Consider the following 20869-nt stretch of genomic DNA (forward strand, 5'->3'; position numbering starts at 1 on the left):
TTACATTTGCATCCTTCACTTATTTACAGACTGTTAAAATATCTTCCATTAGTTAGTAAGAAGAAAAGTTACACGTGAAATTTGTGTCTAATTTATTTTCCCTCTCAAATTGGTTCTTTTATCTATATACTCATTGTCCTTTATTAAATTATGTGCAGTTTGTCACTGTAATAATAATAGTGATCCATGATTAGAAGTGTAGTGTTTGTCTGAAAGACACACTTTTCATATAACATAATGTAGCTTATGATTTCTGATGTTCTGGAGTTAGTGTCTTATATTTTTTTTTTTATAAGATTCATATTTAGTGCTATCTTGCTATGTAAAACTTTTCTTTTTTTCAACATGTATTAGTGCATATTGGATGGTGTGACCAAAATAATGCTTAGTATCACTTCATCTGTTCTCTTCCTATGGTTGCTGAATCCTTGTAGAATAACCTCACTCCTACCAAGACTTGTCGTGATCATCTGTCACATAATCTGTGTTCCTTTGCTGCTGTGTCACACTACTGTGGCTCTATAGCATTTATTGGGACACAGTATTTTGTTCACTGAGAACCTGGTGTCTTTTAGGGAGGAGAAACTTCCCAAGAGGATCTTTCTTGGCGTTGCTGTATAGACCACTAAAACTAGAGTTCGTGTTTCTTTGGCAACTAATTTCAGATAACTTCTGTGCATAGAGATTTCTTGTGAGGACATGATTTTCAGAGACCCTGACAGCAAAACAGGGGACGCTTCATTGAAATCCCATAATTTGCTAAATATCCTGTTAGGTTTTTGTATTTAATATGTATGTATGTGCCTAAAATTGAACTCCTTGGCTCTAGCACAAAAAATGTGATTGCATGAAAGTATGTCTGTTGTAAGGCACATTCCTCTATTTTTGTACAAGTATACATAGCTGATTACCAATCTTTGCCAGCAAAAAGTGATGATTCTTACGGTGACAACAGAAAAAGTCTATACAATGAAGAATTGACTGCAGCCAGGCCAATGAAAGTACATCAGACTATGACATAGTTTTGAGTATCGTAAGAGATACCAGCTTTTAACTTGCTCTCTAACTGTTCAGAGCTGTAGACAGACATTGCATTTTGTTCATAAAAGAGCTCAAAAGATAACCTATGGTGTCTGGGGCTTTATAATACATGAAAGGGATGTAGCTGCTATGATCCCCCCAAAAGGATAACAGAATTAGGAAAGAAACAGCTTCAATTTTTTGGAGCAAAGTACATATATTTATTTACTTTTTTATCCACCCCCCACCCCAGTGGTCATTGAGAGGCAGTTGAAAGAGGAGCCTGTAAGATGTAAAGTAAGCTATTTCAAAAAAAAAAAAAAAAAAATCAAAACCGACTCAAAAGACCTAAATATGATCTTTCTTCAAGAGAAGCACTCCAGCAAAAAATTGACTAACATAGGAAAGGCTGTGAGAGAGAATTTTCAAACAATCAGTCATCTCCATTAATCATCCTAATTGCATATCACCTATTCTGTAGATTTTTTTGTAAAGGCAAATACTAACTTAAGACCCAGTCTGCAGGTGTGAATGTTAGCAGACTAGGTCCTAAATTAGTATGCATTATTGCATACAACCAATGTAGTAAATGCACAAACTGACTTTGAAAGGTTTCTGTGATTTTGTTTATGTAAACTTTAACCCTTGTTAAAGTTTTCAAGATCAGAAGTAAAATGTCTTCAGATCAGAAGTAAAACTAATGAGGAAACCATAACCCATACATAAAGTCTCAAATTTAGGCCCTGCCTTTTTTTTCTAGATATAAAATGTACAATGTTTTAGAAAGGCTGTGATCTCCCCTTCAACTAACTTACAGTAGGCGCAGACTGACATAGCTAGATCTGCTGTGGATTTATGGGACATCTTAAGTTTATTATACATAGTGATTTCAAAAAAGAATTAAACGTGTCCATTCTCATTTTAATACTTTAATATTAGTATTTTAAAACTATAGAATCTGCTGGCAGAAGGCATTATACATTTACATAGAGTTATTTTTTCCATTCAACTAGTTAATCATCAATTAATTATTAACTATTTTAGTGTTCCCTATGATTGACATAAATTTTCTTTTTTATTGTAAACTGCAATTCTTCATTGCAAAGTAAGGAAAAAATGCATAAAGGAGCATGCTGCAAGAAAGAATGGAATTTTGCTAGTTTTTAAGATAAAATCTAGAAAATAGTAAGATGAAATTAGAGCTTTTTTAAAAGATACAGATATAGAACAACTCACCTTAATTATTTAATCAGTTCTAATCAGCCACATAATAATTAAAGGAAAATACCCAAGAGATTGACAGGTAAATATATTTTCTTATTACTAAAATATCCCTAAGTACTAAGACAAAATAAATACAGGTAGCAACTTACAGAGCAAAAACCTTTGAGTGGATAAATCATAAAATCTACTTAGGTTTTGCAAGATCAAGGGAACCCAACAGTTTGTTTTTTCCTGGCTTGTGTAAATTATCATCAAGTTTAAACTTTAAGCTTTTTATATTTTTAATTACTCAAACATCTAAATTCTTTAATTTGAAAAGAAACCACCACCTATCAGTACAGAAAAATACTTAATTTACTTATAACATTCTTGTGTTGCTGATAGCTTTGAGATTTCACTTGGGATCTAATCAAACCAGTTGTAGTCTAAATATGATTTTTTTTATTTTTTTTCATGTTGTTAGCTATAAATGCAGAATCCAGTCCATGCTTTGGTGCTTTAATTTGGTGTCAGTTGTCCTTATCAATGAGGGTTGTTTGCATTTTTTTTCCCAAGTTATTAACTTTGACCTTTTCAGTCCTGGTTACACTGAACACTTGAATAAATGATAACCTTAGAACATACACTGATATTTTTTTACATATTAAAATTTGAAAAATTTGTTAGGCAATTACTAGCTAGAGTACTGAAGCCAATAAAAGGCAATCTATGTGATGTATGTAGAAGTGTAAAATCTATGAGGTCCTATGGCTAGGTACGCATGAGATTTCTGTCTGAAGTATTAAGTTTTTCTTAAGATGCTGTATTTTTTGCTAACTTTAAAATATGGGGTTTTTTTCTACTATGATCTAGCAACAGTTCTTACTTTACTATATTCTTCTCATTAGAATGTATACCATTTTCTGTTATATTGGTTGTCAGTATTGGAATGATGTTTTAGGGAAAATTGCTAGATGGGCAGAATTCTCTAGTGGATAATATGTAAAGCACAGACAGCTCCTCGTCTTTCAACTATCTTGTTATATGACTCCAAGTAAATATTCCTTTGAAAGCACAGAGATTATGTTATTAGAAATACGGTGATGCTCACAAAGGCCTCACAAAAATAAGACAAACTACCATTTCTCTCTGGTTGGAAGTATCTAAAAAAAATTCTCTGTGTGTCAATGATATTTTTATTCTAAAGAATATCATTGATATTTAATGTCTCTTCTTCATCATTTTGTTGAAGGAAAGTGAGATGAAGGCATATCAGTGAAATGTCTGTGATAGCAAGCCTGAATATTAGGAAAGGTCTGGAATGCCAGGTCTGGGAAACTAGGCTTTAGGAAGGTAGAATGTTAATAAAAGAGTAAGAGGAGTGGGCTTAGGAGCAAAACAATTTTTTTTTTTTTTTTTAACATTTTAATTAGAAAAAATAATGAAACACGTCAATGCAGACAGACCATAAACATGAATATAGAGAGGGAGAACTCTGGATAGGAATGTAGTGATGAATCATTCAAATGAAAATATAGGCTATGACAATATATTTATAGATATGAATACTACTTTTAATATGGTCACTTTTTCATTTTTTATAATGAAATTGCATTATTTATAGGTCTGTGAAAGAAAATCTTCAAAGGATGTGCTGAAAGAAGTTGCTACAAATGCACTGCTGTCTCTGTTAGCTGTCAGTAAAAATGCCCAGAAATATGCTTTGGAAGGTGAGCATTTCAAAATGTGTGTTAAATGATTTATGAATCAAAAGCTTGCAGATGTTTTACACATTTTTTTAAACAATAATGTTTTTTGTCAAAACAAAAGACCTAGTTTTCAGTGGCAATTTTTTGCCGATTTTTACAGAGAAAACTTAATTAAAGTTTTCAGCTACGGATAAAATATTATGTTGTAGCCAGTCTAAAAATTTGGGTGAAATCACAGGTCTGTGTTAAAGTGAGAGGAGACCTGTGAGCTTTTACTGCTGGTGTCATATTTATCCATTTGAAACTGGAGATTTTGCAGTGGCAGTATCTTCCATTTTTTGTTTCATGCTATGCCAATACAGGTTTGTAGGTGAAAGTATGCCCTGTGTTCTCAGTTCTGGCTGTACCTAGAGAAGAGGAGACTTCTTTTTCTCAGCTTTGTTCTTCCCTGCCACTTTGTTTCTTTCTTCCCATTTTACAGTTGAAGTAGGACCTTCTCCCCTTGCAATGCAACATCTTTCATGCCTAAGGTTTTTACTTTGCAGTAGTAAAAGTAAAAAACCTCTAATCAAAGGCTTTTTGTGCCCACTAGAACACAGGGAAGAGTGGTTAATTTGCATTTCTCACGTAACATGCATTTAATACCTGCTGATCATCCCAAGCGCGCTTTGTCTTGGGTGCTTTCTCATTACTTGCATCTCTTTGGTTTCTTCGGTCCTTTAAACCTACATTACACTGAAACAGATAGCCTAGACATATCTGCTCAATGTCTGATCCCAATAGTGGCAGAAAACTCCAAACTTCAAATCCTATGCTGTGTACCCACTTTCTGCTCCTTTGCAGTGTACTGGTGGTCTACTTGGCCCTTGCTTCAATCAGGTTTCTTCTTCTGTTGATGACCCACTACATCATCTAAGACCTGACTTCCTCTGAAGGCACTACCAGTGCATGAAGTGCATCATGTTCTGTGCTAGAGTGGCCTTCAGGTCATCCTTGCTGTGATGCAACACAAATCATAGAGAAGTGGAAGAGGAGTTCTGGGGTTCAAATCAATGTACTGAAGATATCTGTAGCTCTAACATCACCTGTTTAGCACTTAAGGACTACTTTTTAAGATACAAATGCAAAGTCCTGCACCTGGAAAGGAGCAACCCCTTACAGCAGTACAGGCTGACTGAGGAGCTGAAAAGGACCTTGAGATCTTGGTAGGCAGCAAGCTGCATGTGAGAAGACTAACAGCATCCTGGGTTGTATTAACAGGAACACAGCCAGTAGATTGAGGGGAAAGGATTATCTTTCCTCTACGTAGCACTTGTTAGACTGAATCTAGAATAATGCAGCCAGTTTTGGCCCAGTACAAGAAAGACATCAATAAACTGGAGCAAGTTCAGCAAAGCATGACCAAGGTGGTTGTGTCCACCTGTCCTTAGAGGAGAGGCTGATGGAACTGGCTGTGTTCAACCTGGAGAAAAGAAGGTTTTGGAAGGACCTAATAGCAGCCTTCTTGTATCTCTGAGTTTTTGAAGAAGACAGAGCCAGGTTTTTCACAGCAGCGCATGTTGTAGGAGGTTGAGAGAGAATGGGCATAAACTGAAATGTGAGAGTCAGACTAGCCATAAAGAAACATTTCCCCTTTGAAGGCAGTCAAGAAGTAGCTAGACGTACTGTGCAGTCTCTGTCTTTGGACACTTTCAAGACCCAAGTGGATAAGGCCGCAGGTAAACCTTGCCTGATCTTATAGGTGACTCTGCTTTGAACAGGAGGTTGGATTCTATGACCGCAGGAGGCCATCTCTTCCAACTTGAATTATCCCATGAGCTTATGATCATAGAATCATAAAATAGTTTTGGTTGGAAGGGACCTTTAAAGGTAATCTAGTCCAAAGCCCCTGCAATGAGCAGGGACGTCTTCAACTAGATCAGGTTGCTCAGAGCCCCGTCCAACCTGGCCTGGAATGTTTCCAGGGATGGGGCAGCTACCACCTCTCTGGGCAACCTGTGCCAGGGTTTCACCACCCTCATCATAAAAAATTTCTTCCTTATATCTTATCTAAATCTACCCTCTTTTGGTTTAAACCATTGCCCCTTGTCCTATTGCTACAAGCCCTACTAAAAAGCTTGTCCCCATCTTTCTTATAAGCCCCCTTTAAGTACTGAAAGGCAGCAATCAGGTCTCCCTGGAGCCTTCTCTTCTCCAGACTGAATGACCCCAACTCTCTCAGCCTTTCCTCATAGGAGAGGTGTTCCATCCCTCTGATCATTTTTGTGTCCGTCCTCTGGACCTGCTCCAACAAGTCCATGTCTTTCCTGTGCTGAGGGCTCCAGAGCTGGATGCAGTACTGCAGGTGGGGTCTCACAAGAGGGGAGTAGAGTAGCAGAATCACCTCCCTCAACCTGCTGGCCACGCTTATTTTGATACAGCCCAGGATATGGTTGGCTTTCTGGGCTGCGAGCGCACTTTGCTGGCTCATGTCCAGCTTTTCATCTGCCAGTACCCCCAAGTGCTTTTTGGGAGGGCTGCTCTCAGTCCCTTCATCCCCCAGCCTGTATTGATACCAGGGGTTGCCCTGACCCAGGTGCAGGACCTTGTACTTGGCCTCATGGAACCTAATGATGTTCACATGGGCCCACCTCTGGAGCTTCTCCAGGTCCCTCTGGATGGCATCCCATCCCTCAGGCATGTCAACCACACCACTCAGCTTGGTGTCATCTGCAGATTTGGTGAGGGTGCACTCAGTCCCACTGTCTGTCACTGATAAAGATATTAAACAGTACTGGTCTCAGTACAGACCTCTGAGGGTCACCACTTGTTACTGGTCTCCATCTGGATATTGAGCCATTGACCACTACCCTCTGGATGTGACCATCCAACCAATTCCTCTTTCACTGAACAGTCCACCTATCAAATCCATATCTCTTCAATTTAGAGAGAAGGATGTTGTGGGGGACCATGTCAAAGGCCTTACAGAAGTCCAGATGGATGACATCCGTAGCTCTTCCCTTGTCCACTGATGTAGTCACACCATGATCTTGTAATAAATTGAAGACTCTAGATCCCAAGAAAAGAGCCTAACTCAGCATTTTGCATCTTGAGTCACCTGAACATTTGCTTTCTTTTGTCTCACCTCAGATGCAGCAAATCAGCTGCTGTTAGGGAAGAGTTGGGTAACAAATGCATGGCCTAATCTCTTGAAGTTTCACTCTTCTAGGCAGCATTGTCGAAGATATCCTGAAGAGTTATGAGTTGCTCTCCTCTTCCTCTCAAATCATCTTCCCCTCTCCATCTTATCAGTCCCTCCTTTGGGCACTCCTCTCACAGGACTGTTGCAAGAGGACTTGTGTATTCTTGCTTCTTGAGATCATTCAACTAGACACGTTCCATCTCTGAGACTGTTAGTTACTTCCTGATAGCAAGAGGATAACAACGTATTATGAACTCACAGAATTTGGATGTCTGAATCCTTAAACCTCAGTTCAGGAGGGTAAGGGTAATCAAGATCATCGCAAGAAAGGTGGTTTTTATGTTTCATAAAATATTTTTGATTGTGAATGAACTTCTAAATGTTAATTATTTTGTATTCCAGTTGACCTGATAGACAGCTGTATAGAAAACATGAAACATATTCATGCACAGCTGAATTTGGATTCTCTAAAGCCTGGGAAAACACAGAAAAAAAAGGTAACTGTAAAAACCAAAAGACTGATTATGATAAGGCATTTCCCAGCTCTTTTTTGTTTGTTTTGGGTTTTTTTTCTGGTGGCAGATACTGTTGATATCTGTCACGGGTGAGACAGAGTAAATGACAACTTGTAGTGGATCTGGATACTGGGGCTTCTTTAAGATTCAGTGATTTTTAGAGCTTTTATCAACTTGATTATCTCACACACTCACTCTCTGACCCAGAGTTATGTTCACTAGGTCTCAACTTCCTTTTCCAACAGGGAGATGACTGCTGGTTCAGGAAAGTCAGGCAGAAAACCCACATCAGTTCGTGCTTTGCAGCTGCTCAGTTACCAGTCTTGGATGTTACTGGCCAAAACCCCTGGGCATGTGCTAGTGTTTGTCTCCATGCATCTCTCTGGTCTCTAGAATCTTCTCCCACTTGCAGGATTGTTCCTCCAGCCAGGATCTTCACATTCTTCTTTTCGGGCCCATTTCTTTCTTACAGAGATGATTTCTTTTCAGGAATCCTTCTTTTCACCACCAGCTTTTCTTTCCAGACCTCTAAGCTCCTGTTTACCTAATCTAAATAATCTATGTGCGAAGCACAACACATGATCAGTCTCTGAATTAGTGGTTCTGTCTCATGTCTTCTCATTAATTGGAGGATTCAGGACTTCCCACTTTTAGTCCAGGTTATCAGAATTGGCAACTAGCCCATTCAGGTTGAAGCCAGCAACGAGCAGGCTTCTGATTGAGATTGCAAAAGTTCAGTTGCAGGCATTCACACACATACATGTTCATCCATTTGTCACCTGTCAGTGCTCGCAATTTATGATATTTATTTAGCCTACAGCAATATCTAAGAGTACTGTATTATTTTCAAACATAGTTGGACTTTCAGCCTTGACTTCATGTTCCTATGCAATCCATCTGATTATTCCCATCTTATTTCCACAAGAGTAATTTTTCTGTTTTTCAGGTTTTCTTTCTCAGTGTCTTTCAACCAGTGCTAGCCATTTTGGTTTTGTCTGTTCTTGTACCACTCAATCTCCCTCCCATCCCAAAACCAGTTCCAGTCTGCTTGCACGTGTAAGTCATAGTTTTTTATTCTGTACCTTCTCATATTATCTGGCTTCCAATTCTAATTTTCTGTCCTCCTGCATACTTGGTCTAGACGTCTCGGTCTCTTGTCATCAGACTCAGTCACCCCTGACTTTAACTTCTTGTCAGAGCTTTTTTGCCTCATACTTGTGGTCCTGCCACCACTTGTACTCCCAGTTTCTTCTTTCCATTTGCAATTTCTTTGTTTAGCCTTTTTTTTTTTAAACCTCCATTCCAGTTGTTCTAGACACATCACCCAGCTCTTTCTTACCACTTCTAGACATAGATTATGTCTTACCATCATACAACAGTTTCATAAGATTTTTTGTTGCAAACTGCTTGTTTTCTACCACTTTCAGCTAAGAGCATTATTAAAATACAGACAGTAACCTCTGCTGTCAAGTTTGATATCTTGTCCACTCCCACATAAAGCAGAAATTGCAGAAAACATCTTCCTGCAGGATATTTCTGCATTGTTTGAGCTCAATAGTGGTTTTCTCTGAGGCGTTGGCACAAACAAACATTAGCCTTGATTTGTGAGAGTGTGGAACTGTGTTTCATAACAGTGAGCTCTTAAAAAATTTTGAATTTGACCCTGACATTTGAAGGCTACAATATTTTTTTCTTGACATCTCCTAAACACGTTTATTATCCCTTTTTCAAGAGGTGGAGGCTGAAAGGTGTTCTGCCCTGGATATGTCCAGTAAGGTTGAAGTCGTCTGGTTCTTTATGTTTCTTGGGTTGAGAAGGGGGAAGCTGGGGTTATTTGCTCCTCAAGTGTAAAAGGAATTTAAAACTTCAAAGAAATTGAAGGAAAGGAGCCTCTGAGAAAGGTTAGAAAGACTGTTTATGTTTAATTAAGAATTCTTTGAAGGAGACTTGCAAAAGACTTTGTGGCAGATTTCCCTGCTGACCTGGGACCGTAGGTTGCTACATCATATGCCAGTATGCTGTTCATCATATGTGATGCATAATGACAAGCAATCTAGTTTCACATGAGGGAAACTGAGACATCACTTTCATAGTCAGGTTTAGCTGATCATTCACAAAACTGCCCCTCAGCCTACTTCAAAGCACAGCTCTGAAAGGGAAGTTATCAGAGCTTCTTTTCTTTTTCCCTTTCTTTCCTTTTAACTGTTGGGAAGAATGTGTTTGACCTAGCTTCATTCTCAGGGCAACTGAAGTATTTTACCTGATATTCCTTTTCTTTCACAGTTATTACTATAATGCTAAGAAAGGGCATGGAAAGTATTTACAAATAGCCAAGCTTTCAAAAAACCCCTCAAAATAGGATCTTAGTAAAAATCAAGATATCCTAAAATAAATACATACAAACAGTGCCATCAACGCAATCTGTAACTTTTTCAACCTCCTAGAAGTTTACACATTAAGTATAAGTTGTAGCTTGTGGCATTTTATAGGATTTAGTGCTATTTGTATTTATTAAATTAATACATATGGAAATTCTTGAAGGAATGTCTTTTAGCTAAAACTGAGACAAACCAGTCATAAAATGCATTTGTAATGATGACTTGTATGTTTCTTTTTCATCTACTGCACATGGCTTTCATTAATTTTTTTGAGATAGACTTCTACTTCATCTCTAAATGTCACCAACTGTACATGATATGATTTATAAGCAAGCATTGTTGCTTCACCTTTTCTGAGATTAACCATGAATCCTATTTTACATTTTTATTCCTTTATGCTTGATAAAACAGAAATAGTCTCCTGTGGTGAACAAGCTTATTGACATTTGCTCATCTTTCAGAATTGGCTTAGTATGTCAACCTTATAGAAATTAGGTCAGCCATCATTAGCCTTCTACTGTCACAGCACTGTCATGAAGGTAGATTTTTTTGTTTACTTGTATACTTGAATCTCAGTCTAGTACCTCACTGTCCAAAGGTCTGTATTTATCTTTGTAATATTCTTATCAGGTTGGAAACTATTTCTGTTATTAAGGATAGGGAACTAAGACACTGGGAATACAAGGATGAATTGGTCTGACCAAATGTAGAGATCTGCAAGACAGAGCTACTTTATCCTAGTTTTTATCCAAGGAAGAAAAATAGGTGCTTCTAGGGAGTGATTAATTTGACTTGTTTTAGATGTCTGCTTTAGGATGGAACAAATACCCAGAATGTGTTCCCACCAATTCTTCATTAGTGGTAGGAGAAATGGAGTTTTACATTACAGATCTCTGCATTTAGCCAGATCAGTGTCCCTAGAAATAGTATCTGTGGTTTATGAAGAGAGATGAGGATGACTCCAAGTAACTTGTTACAAATGTCTTTAGTATACATGTTCAAAGCTAGCTGAGATGAATCCTACCTGAGATCAGAAGGAAACTCTGCTGAAGAGATGTGACCCAAATGTTGATGCCTTAGATTTGCACCTCTCCTTTGAAATCTCTTTCTGCCTTGTACAAAATTAATTTTTGTCTTATGTTGATGATCTTCAAATATTTTTCTCTGGATAGGAGGATAACCTTATCAAGCAATTAAGGTGTTCTATGCAGCTCCTCAGAAACTGTCTCTTTCAAAATGACGAATGCAAAGTAAGTATTCTTCTACTGAAATAATGTGAGTGAATTAGTTAGTGAATGAAGATCATAATTTTTTTCCTACTTTGAAATTATTTTCAAGCTGGCTAAATTTAAGCTTGATATTAATGGCAAGAAGTACTTCAAATTTCATTATTATTCCTATCTCCTAAGAATATTTCATACGTGCGTTAGGAACTCAGTGTTCATATTGAAACATCATCTCCCAAAGGTTTCAGATGGGTATCATCCTTTATATCCACTTCTGCTTTGCTTAAATCAATAATTCCAATTTTCAAAGCATATAATGTGAAAAATGGAAGTGGAAAAAAGCGTGGGTACACAAGAAAGGCGCATAAGAGATACATTTCATATCTTGAAAAGTAGCTTCCTCTCCTTATTCCTCTCTCCTTTTTTCCTTTCCCTTTCTGAAAGACAAAAAAGGAAAAAAAACCAACCAAAAAACAAACCTATATAATAAATTTTCTTTGTCTGAGTTAAATTACGCTAATCCTGCAAGGCACAATTCTGTTTTCATCTTGATTTTTTTTTTCCATCTTTTTTCTTGCTCAGAATCTTGTTTTGAATTTCTTTTTGTTTCACATTCTTTGTGTTTTTCTCTGTGCTTTTCAATTTCTTTTCTACTTCAGTTCTTCTACCTACCTGGTTTTTCCATGAGGAAAATACTACATTACTTTTTTTTTTTTTTTTTTTTTTTTTATTCTTTCCTGTATTCCTTCTTTCTGATGACTACTCTTCCTCTTTCTTATTGCTGATACCTTTCTGTCCTGGTTTCAGCTGGGATAGTTAACTTTCTTCCTAGTAGGTGGTACAGTGTATTTTGGATTTAGTATGAGAATAATGCTGATAACACACTGATGTTTTAGTTGTTCCTAAGTAGCACTTATCCCAAGTCAAGGATTTTTCCGTTTCCCATGCTCTGCCAGTGAGGAGGTCCACAAGAAGCTGGGAGGGAGCATGGCCAGGACAGCTGACCCCAACTAGCCAAAGGATTATTCCATACTGTAGAACGTCATGCTCACTATATAAACTGGGGGCAGTTGGCTGGGTGGGGTGATTACCGCTTGGGTACTGGCTGGGCATCGGTCAGCAGGTGGTGAGCAATTGCATTGTGCATCACTTTTCTATCTTGGGTTTTATTCCTCTTTTTTTTTTTTTCATTGTCTCCCTTTTCTTTATTATTATTTTTATTTTATTTTAATTATTAAACTGTTCATATCTCAACTACTAAGTTTTACTTTTTTTCCAATTCTCTCCCCCATCCCTCTGCGGGGGGAGGAGGGAGCGAGTGGCTGTGTGGTGCTTAGTTGCCAGCTGGGGTTAAACCATGACATTTTGACACATTTATTTCCATTTTCTCTTTCACGGTTCAATTTGTCTTGGCATTGTGACACAACTTGTGCTACTTTTAGCAAATGCATTGATGGAACCACAAGATTTCCAGACCTTCCAGAAGTGCCCCTATTTGAGGGCATGTGTTAGCATCCTTTTTAGATACAGAACAATATGTAAGTTATGGGTCTGAATAAGACATCTGGTTATCCCTAAGGTCCCCATAACTTGGTTGTGCCATAATCTCAGATAAGATTATTGTGGAATGTATTTCTTGTTTTGATCAGGGGTCTGACAGTTGCTTGGAGGAGAGAAGGAGATTGCTGTTGATAACTGAAGTTTTCTGTCATTTGCTCTGTAGAGCTGCACTCTTCCACTTCCATGCTTTTTGAGTTCCAATAATTAGTTTAATTGGAGTAGAACAAAACTTCACAGCTCCTGAATAATCACAGTTTAGAATGAATAAATGTTTAATTTTGTTTGTATGTCTCTCAGTAATTAAAATGTGTATGCTGGTTTTGACTGGGGTAGAGTTAATTTCATTAGTGTTGAAATGAGGGTGTCAGTTCTCTCCATACAATCTTTTAAAGCAAACTAAGGGGAAACAATAAGATAAAAATATGCTTTTTCTCCCTCTATTTATACTTCCTTTTCAAAGTATGTAATAGTATAGTAGTTTAAATTCTTCCTCGTGTTCTTGTAGATGGCAGCACTCAAAGCTCATCTTGTTCCTGTTCTGCATTCACTATGGCCGTGGTTTTTAACGGACAACTCCTCAATGCAAATAGCTCTGCATTTGCTTTGTGTCTACACTGCAAACTATCCTTCAGGTATGAGCGTTACTCTATGATGTAACACACCAAAGTATTTAACTAGAATAATTAAGACAGAAAAGCATAATAAATGGAAAAGAATGCTTGCTAATTCCACAAGAGGAAAGTATAAAAGCACTGGTCCATCAAGGTCTATCAAGAGTTTTGATTTTAATACATTCAAGACTTTTGTTCAGATCCTGTTTCAGTCTGTTGGGTTTAGCAAGAGTACAGTTGTATTAAAGGATTAAATAGCATTTAATTCAAACCATTATGTTTGAAGGTTACACTGAAAGTCCTGCCAAACTGAATATTATAATGTAGAAATATAACTCTAGGAATTCTCTCACAGAGAACATTGTATCAGTACTTTATACGGTTTGTACTTCAGCCCTTATTGAGAACATTCTGGTTTTGAAATAGTCAATAATCTAATTTAATTCTGTATTAAATTTCTTCCATTTATATATGCATTGGGCTCGGTAGCTTCTATTTGTATATGTTTCATGAGTATTCTCTTCTTCATTTGATGAAACTTTTTATTTCCATTGATGAGTAATTATCCCCACTACTAGAAGCCGCCTCTTTTTTCTAGTATGAATTTGTCTCATTCCAAATCCTGGTTACTGACTCGGATAATGATTTGCTAATGGCTTGAAGAGACATATAAGTATCTGTTGATTTCTCCCTGTTGAGATACCATAAAAGAGTTAGCATCATTAAAATATACTAACTGAACAGTCTCTGAGCTTTTTACCCTCTTTTTAAGTTAATGTCTTCAGACCTTAAATAAGCTTGCGATGCTTTTTTTTTCATATGGACATTTTTTTAATATGGACTGAAGTAAGGTCAAATATGTATTAGTCAGCCACAGGATATGAAATTAAAATGTAATGTCCTGAGATGTACTGGGAATGAAGCTGAAGTTCTGATGGTCTTTCTTGTTTCTTAACTGAGTGACTCTAGGCTGCATTTTTATTTTCCTTGCTAATAAGGGCAAGTGGTTTTAGATTAATCATGTTTTTTCTTTCTGTTCAGAATAGTTGGCTTATGAGGTGACCCAAACTTACCTACTCTGAACTGGTTAACCACTTTCCCTTAGCATCGTCAGACAAAGAAATGCATGTAGATGTTTGTAACAGTTGAAAACTGTCTCATTTTTATTTATTTTTGCCATGTAAGAAGTGAACCACTGTTGCAGATGGCAAATGCCACTAAATAAAAAGGTATATATGCATATTTGTGCACAGACATCATGGTAGTAACTTAGTAGTTCCCTGCCACTGTATTAATTTGAGCTTGTAGCTCTAGCATAGGATTTTGCATGCTACTGTGGTACAAGGTAATGACAGATGCAGACAGCACTTTTATTTCTCAGAAAAATAGTTGAAGAAACTTACTAAAACTTTTCTGAGAGTATTTTAAGAAACTTACTAAACCTTTCAGATGTATAGAGACCTCTTTTTCTGAACCAGTTTCAGAGGGTAACCTCAGATTCTGATGCCAAATAATTGTATAATGCCTTAGATAGAATGTTCCATTTTTTAAGGAGACTGTGAGAGCAATGGTTTCTCTTTAATAGCAGAATCACCTCTTGTCTACTGTTCGATTGTTCTAGAACCTGCCTATTCCAGTACACTGCCACATTCAGGCACATTTCTATTTAAAACATGTCCTATTGACTGCACTGTGGTTCAAAGAAAAACAAAACCCAGTCCTTTCAAAAGTCCATCTCAATCTTTGAACTGTTAGACTGCTCTTTCTATAGATTTTTTTTTTAATATATATGTGCATTTCTTATATGGTAAACATTTCATTTCTTTAAGGTTGTGCTTCACTTTGTTGGGCCAGTGGTGGACAAACATCACTTCTGTCTGCACGAAGTGCAGCTGGCAATTCGTTAATGCATAACATCTTGAAATTAGCTTCCCAAGTGTCAAACGATAATGGCCCAATTCAGCAGGTGGTCTTTTGTCTTCTTTCTAACCTTGCACTGTCTCATGACTGTAAAGGCATTATTCAGAAGGTAAGTAAATATTATTCTTGATTTTAGCAATGTGATGGATGCATTTTCCTTTTTATTAAACCCTCATATTTCAATATGGAGTGTCCTGTGATCATATAGAGATGCTTCTGTAGGAATCAAAACCATTGTGTCTTCTCAGTTAGTTGTGTTACTGTTCCCTAAGTGCAGCATGTCTTCTCAGTTAGTTGTGTTACTGTTCCCTAAGGCAGCATGTAATTTGATCATATGCATAGTCTGGACAGAAACAGCATATGGAACTACACAATTTTTGCTAGAGCTTTTTATAACCTCTCAGTTTCAGTGGGGTGTAAAATTTTTAATACCCATATATATTGATAGCAATCACTAGTGGATCATGAAAGTGAGCATACAGTAGAACAAACTGCATGTGAGTAAAGAAGAAATTAATCATTGTATAAATCATTACGTATACTGTGTGAAACATTATCTTTATAAAACTAACAGTTTTAGAGAAGACATCCTACATGTCAGTAATTAGCTGTTAGGTAGAAATCCTGTTTTATTGTATGAATGTAAGTACTGTCTTTTCCCTTTTTAATTTATATATTGAATGATTCTTACTCTATTTAAATAAATATATTGTGTTGGGTCAACTTTTATGTATCTACAGTGCATAAATATTACAGAAGAAGATGTATTTTACTGTATTAACTTTTTAATCAAGATGTGGATTCTTTTTCATACATAATTCTTTCAAAAATCTTTTACTAATAATGGGTTCCCTGAAATATGTAAATGAAACATTAATACTAGTTTTTGGTCAAGTATGCAGATTGGAAAGTCAAACAGCAGTGAACAAACATGGAATACTTTAAATTCTAACATACTTTTTCCTCCTTCTGACAGAGTAACTTCCTGCAGAACTTTTTGTCTCTTTCATTACAAAAAGGAAGTCATAAAAATCCTGGTAATGTGTCTACTCTTTGGCTAAAGCTGCTACTGAACATATCTTTTGGAGAAGATGGACAGCAGATGATCATGAAGATAAATGGGTTTTTAGATCAGATCGTGGAAATGTGTAAATACAAACACAAGAGCAGCCAACATCTAGCACTTCTTATTCTACATAACATATGTTTTAGTGCAACTAATAAACCAAAGATATTAGCTAATGGTAAGAGAATATTGTCTTCCAGAATACCATATTCTCATTGCAATTTGGATTACTGACCAAGGACTCAATATTGTTATTTAGAAAAGCATTTTTATAAAAATTATTTTCATAGAAGTAATTTTAGAACATAAGTTTTGGCAGAAAAGCAATTAAAATAATAAACAGCAAAAGGAAAAGCAAAAAAAACCCAAGATTTATTGTGAGACTGATCATTTGAATGTAGTAACACATTATGAATGAAAGCATTTTTGTAATTTTCTCAAACAGCTAGTTTTTCAGGGGGGATTGAAGGATTCTTTGTGTCAGTTAGTCTGAAATAACTGAAGTTCCTATCTTTCAGTTGGACAAAATCTTATTAGCTCCTGCAAGTCATGGATGTTGAGACAAACTATTTTGTGTTCTGTCATGTGCAGAAAATGTTTATGATAAAATTATGATCATGGCAAATATATTTCATGTAATAACATGCACAGAACTTTTTTCTCGATTGTTTGGAAAAGGCATGTTTCTTTCCCCCATTTAATTGCAGAGAGAATGCTCCTGTCTTTGTTACAAGTTCTCAGCAGGTTTTCCACAGTGTCCATAGTTTTCATTTTTTCTTAAGGTGCTGGTTTGCTGCCTTAATTAAGCATACATTTTTCAGTTACATAATCTGTGAATTTTTATTATGAAGTGAACAAGCAAACTTCAAGAGTATGGCTTTAGAGCAAGGCTAGGAAATTAAGGCACCTACAGTGGAGTGGCAAATATTTCTCATTGGTTACAAATCATCTAGGTAATAAGTACTAAAGAAAATAGAAACTTAATTTCCATCCTGATGTGGCTCTAATTGTGGCTACTGGGAGTTATAAAACAGTTTCATGGCTTACTCGGTCCCTTTGCATAGCTGATAACTGTATATAACATGCATGCTTTGTTACTGATGGCTTAATTTTTTAGCGTTGCTTGTTTTTGTTTTGCTATGTTCTTTTTAACACTTCTTTCAATGTAGTCTGCTGATTTCATGATCATATTTATATTCAATTAACATGATAATAAAGTTTCTATAATTCCTTTGCCATACCAATACTTGTCATAGAAATAAGTGTACTCCAAGCATCAAAATACTGAGACATGTAAATATATTTGTGTGCTTTTGATGATACTTTCTAGATGCGTTTTATTTTTTTCTCATTAGATAAAGCGATTGCAGTACTGTCTGCCTGTTTGGAAAGTGACAGCTGTGCTGTTCAGAGAATAGGAGCGGCTTCACTTTGGGCTTTGCTTCACAACTATCAAAAGGTCAGTATTTGAGAAATACTTGAAAAAATTGTAATGTTACTTTCATTATGCTGTAAGCAATACAGTAACCTATAAGTAAATAAAAATAAAGTTTACAGTAGCAGCTCCATTTTATTATTTTAATCGCATAGCTGCTCAGGCCAGGAGGTTAAACAACATGGTAAGGAAGCAGCTTGTCCTCTGTGATTTGTGACTGCTTATATAAATGCAATCTGTGTGATGATAGTCATATGCTAATTCTAAAATTCCTGCATCTCATGTTCTGCTGAATTACTGTCATTTTCCAAACTTTGCTGTTAAAGTGTGAAAATGCAGGGAAGAAAGTCAAGTCATTGTATTTTGTGTGTTCATGTGTGCTACAGGCAAAAGTGACTTTGAAGAATCCATTGATAAGGAGAAAAATTGATGAAGCTTATGCTTTAGTGAAGAAAAGTAAGTCTTACGTACAACTAATGCCAATTCTGTATTTTTTCCATCAAGTAGATCATTAATACATTTCAATCAATGTATTGTAAGTTTTTGAAAGGATACTTTTGTCTCTAAAATCATGAGTAGTAATATGGTTTATGGTTAAGCATCTTACAAATACAGATACATAAAAATGCCTCTTGGTTAACAAATTATAAATAAGCCCTCAGGTAATTGCTAAGGTTAGTTTGTAAGAATAGGTTTGATCATGCTTGCAGCAAGGTGCTTTCTTTGCACAGAACACTTCTGTGTTAATTCTTAAAGTTAGTGATAAGAAAAGTTGTTCATTTAGCATTGTCTCTGCTTAACAGTGCTCAACTTCACTGTGTTCAACCACATAGAGAAGGGATCAGAACAGATCACTGTGCCAGTCTTGAAATACTGTGCCATGGGTTAGCTGATTTTCTGAATGCTTGAGTTTTTTGCTCAAGTAACTGAACATAACTATTGTTTGATTAGCTTTTGTATGATGGGTTGCTATCTTCAGCTCAAGAGCATTCATTTTGAAAGGTGTTCAAACACTGGTCTGTAGCTGCAGTATCAGTACCTAATAATGGGTTTACTGGTTGTTAGTCACATCAAGACTCTGATCTTGCAAAAACATGCAAATGTCTCATTTTAAGCCGATGAGTTTTCCTACTGATTTTAATTGCTTTATAGATATACTCAAATAGGTTTATCAGCTGGGAGGGCTTATAATACTGGGTTCCCATAGTATTTTGCACAACAGAATTGCCACAAAATTTCTGCCTACATTGAACATTGTCAGTATCCTAGTAAGGAGGAGATGTATTTTTGCTAGAATATCTCATGATAGTTCTTCCTGTACTGTCACCCAAATCCATTGATTTTGTCAATGTACTGTTGTTTCAAACACATTGTTTACTAAGTCAATCATTAAGCATAATGCAACATTTCATATATTGTGCTCATAAATAGATAAGTTTGTATTGTTCTTTATAGCATAACTACCACTGATCAGAGACACTTCAAAATGCTATGTTGAATCAACAAGGTAGAAATACGTAGCTTTTACAGACTAGCACCTCGTAACATTAATCCCCATTTATTTATGTAGTGCTTCAGAACATAAAGTCCTAGACTGAAATATTGATTTTTAATTCAATAAACATTTAAATATCAAAATACTGAGTATGAAAGATTTTACGCAACTGTAATTGTTACAGTTTACAGTCACGTGAAGTTGTCATCTGTATTTTGCTGCATTAAGGTTCTCAACTAGCCTAACCTAGTAAAGCTTTGACCACTTTACAGTGATAATTGGTCTACAATTGTAGATTGTTCTTCTGAGTGCAAGTGGGGGAATTTTTCAACATGGCTATTGTTATTTTACATTTCCTACTTTGTCCTACCCAAGGAGAAGTTTGGGAAGAACAAGGTATGACCTCATTGTAACATAGCATAGTCGAAAGGCAGTTTTCACTTTTTTTTGTCACAACTAATTGGGGGCTTGGAAAGCTGCTCATAATATAGAGGTTAAGATCATAAAATAGCGTGAATTCTAGCAAGGCATTTGATACAATCTTTGAAAAAGTAATTTTGTATTAAGAATCAACTAGAAATCCAAACCTTGTTTTTTCTTCCTTTTAGCTACTCCACAGCCAGACGAAAATGAGCTACATGCCTACTATTTAAAATGCTTAGAGAATATAGTGCAGCTTCTTGATTTTTAATGGTCATCAGATGACTTCTCACGTTGAAATTGGACAGCTTATTCAATGGGAGCCTGAAATTTAAAGAAAACACTGCTAATTCACAGATCTGTGGCAGCAGCTTATATGCTATTGAAGAAATTTTTGAAGTCTTTGAGGAAGAAGTTCATCACTTTGAACCAAAGAAATTGCACTAAATGTGGTTCAAACTATTTGTACTGTAATCCCAATGGGAAATCATAATGATATTACTATGTAAGGTATGTAAACAGAAGAAGGAATGTACAGAGGAAAAGGATGTGAAAAATCAGTAATTTTCTTAAATTATGCATTGAAATTTTTACTGTAAAGTATTAGAATTGCTGTTTTGGATTGGTCTTAATAAAGGGTTTTATAATTGGGATCAGCATTTGTTGTCAGTGGATTGTAATTTGTAATGTTGCAGTGCAGATGTGCACAGTGCATAGTTAGATTCAAGAACTGAAAAAGTTAGTAGTCATGGTGTTGTCCTAAAAGCGGATTCATTACCTGGTGTGCAATAGACCAATCTCACACACTCAGGAGAGATATTGCTTTATTCTGCACAGGGTGCTCAGTGGACTTCCCACAAATCAAGCACACCAGATTCGTCAGGTGTGTCCCTTTTATACAGCAATTGCATCTAATTTATTAAACTACTCCTACCTAATACATATTCAGACTGTCTAATGCATATGCGTAGTATTACGTAACCATGACACATCAGATGCCTTCTCCGCATGCGCGGAGAAAAATGGTGGTCTTCGGTGGTCATTTGAGGAGGTATCCCCTCCTCACTTTGACCACTAAGTCGGTCTGTATCGGGTCAGTCGTTCATTTTCCTGCCAAGAGGTTTGCACCA

The 20869-nt window shown here is 36.4% G+C and overlaps 1 protein-coding gene across 1 annotated transcript in view; it reads left to right on the forward strand.

The window, feature by feature from the left end:
* The window catches only part of RTTN (rotatin), a 91617-nt gene extending 71219 nt beyond the window's left edge, over nucleotides 1-20398 (forward strand). Inside the window, exons 41-49 of the mRNA XM_069778880.1 lie at nucleotides 3848-3953; nucleotides 7516-7610; nucleotides 11179-11256; nucleotides 13298-13424; nucleotides 15233-15432; nucleotides 16300-16567; nucleotides 17745-17848; nucleotides 18211-18280; nucleotides 19928-20398. Coding sequence (XP_069634981.1) covers nucleotides 3848-3953; nucleotides 7516-7610; nucleotides 11179-11256; nucleotides 13298-13424; nucleotides 15233-15432; nucleotides 16300-16567; nucleotides 17745-17848; nucleotides 18211-18280; nucleotides 19928-20010 — 1131 coding nt within the window. The 3' untranslated portion in view covers nucleotides 20011-20398. The remainder of the gene's footprint in view (nucleotides 1-3847; nucleotides 3954-7515; nucleotides 7611-11178; nucleotides 11257-13297; nucleotides 13425-15232; nucleotides 15433-16299; nucleotides 16568-17744; nucleotides 17849-18210; nucleotides 18281-19927) is intronic.
* Nucleotides 20399-20869: the final 471 nt, after the last annotated feature.

This window comes from Haliaeetus albicilla, chromosome 3, assembly GCF_947461875.1.
Source record: "Haliaeetus albicilla chromosome 3, bHalAlb1.1, whole genome shotgun sequence".
Taxonomy (NCBI): domain Eukaryota; kingdom Metazoa; phylum Chordata; class Aves; order Accipitriformes; family Accipitridae; genus Haliaeetus; species Haliaeetus albicilla.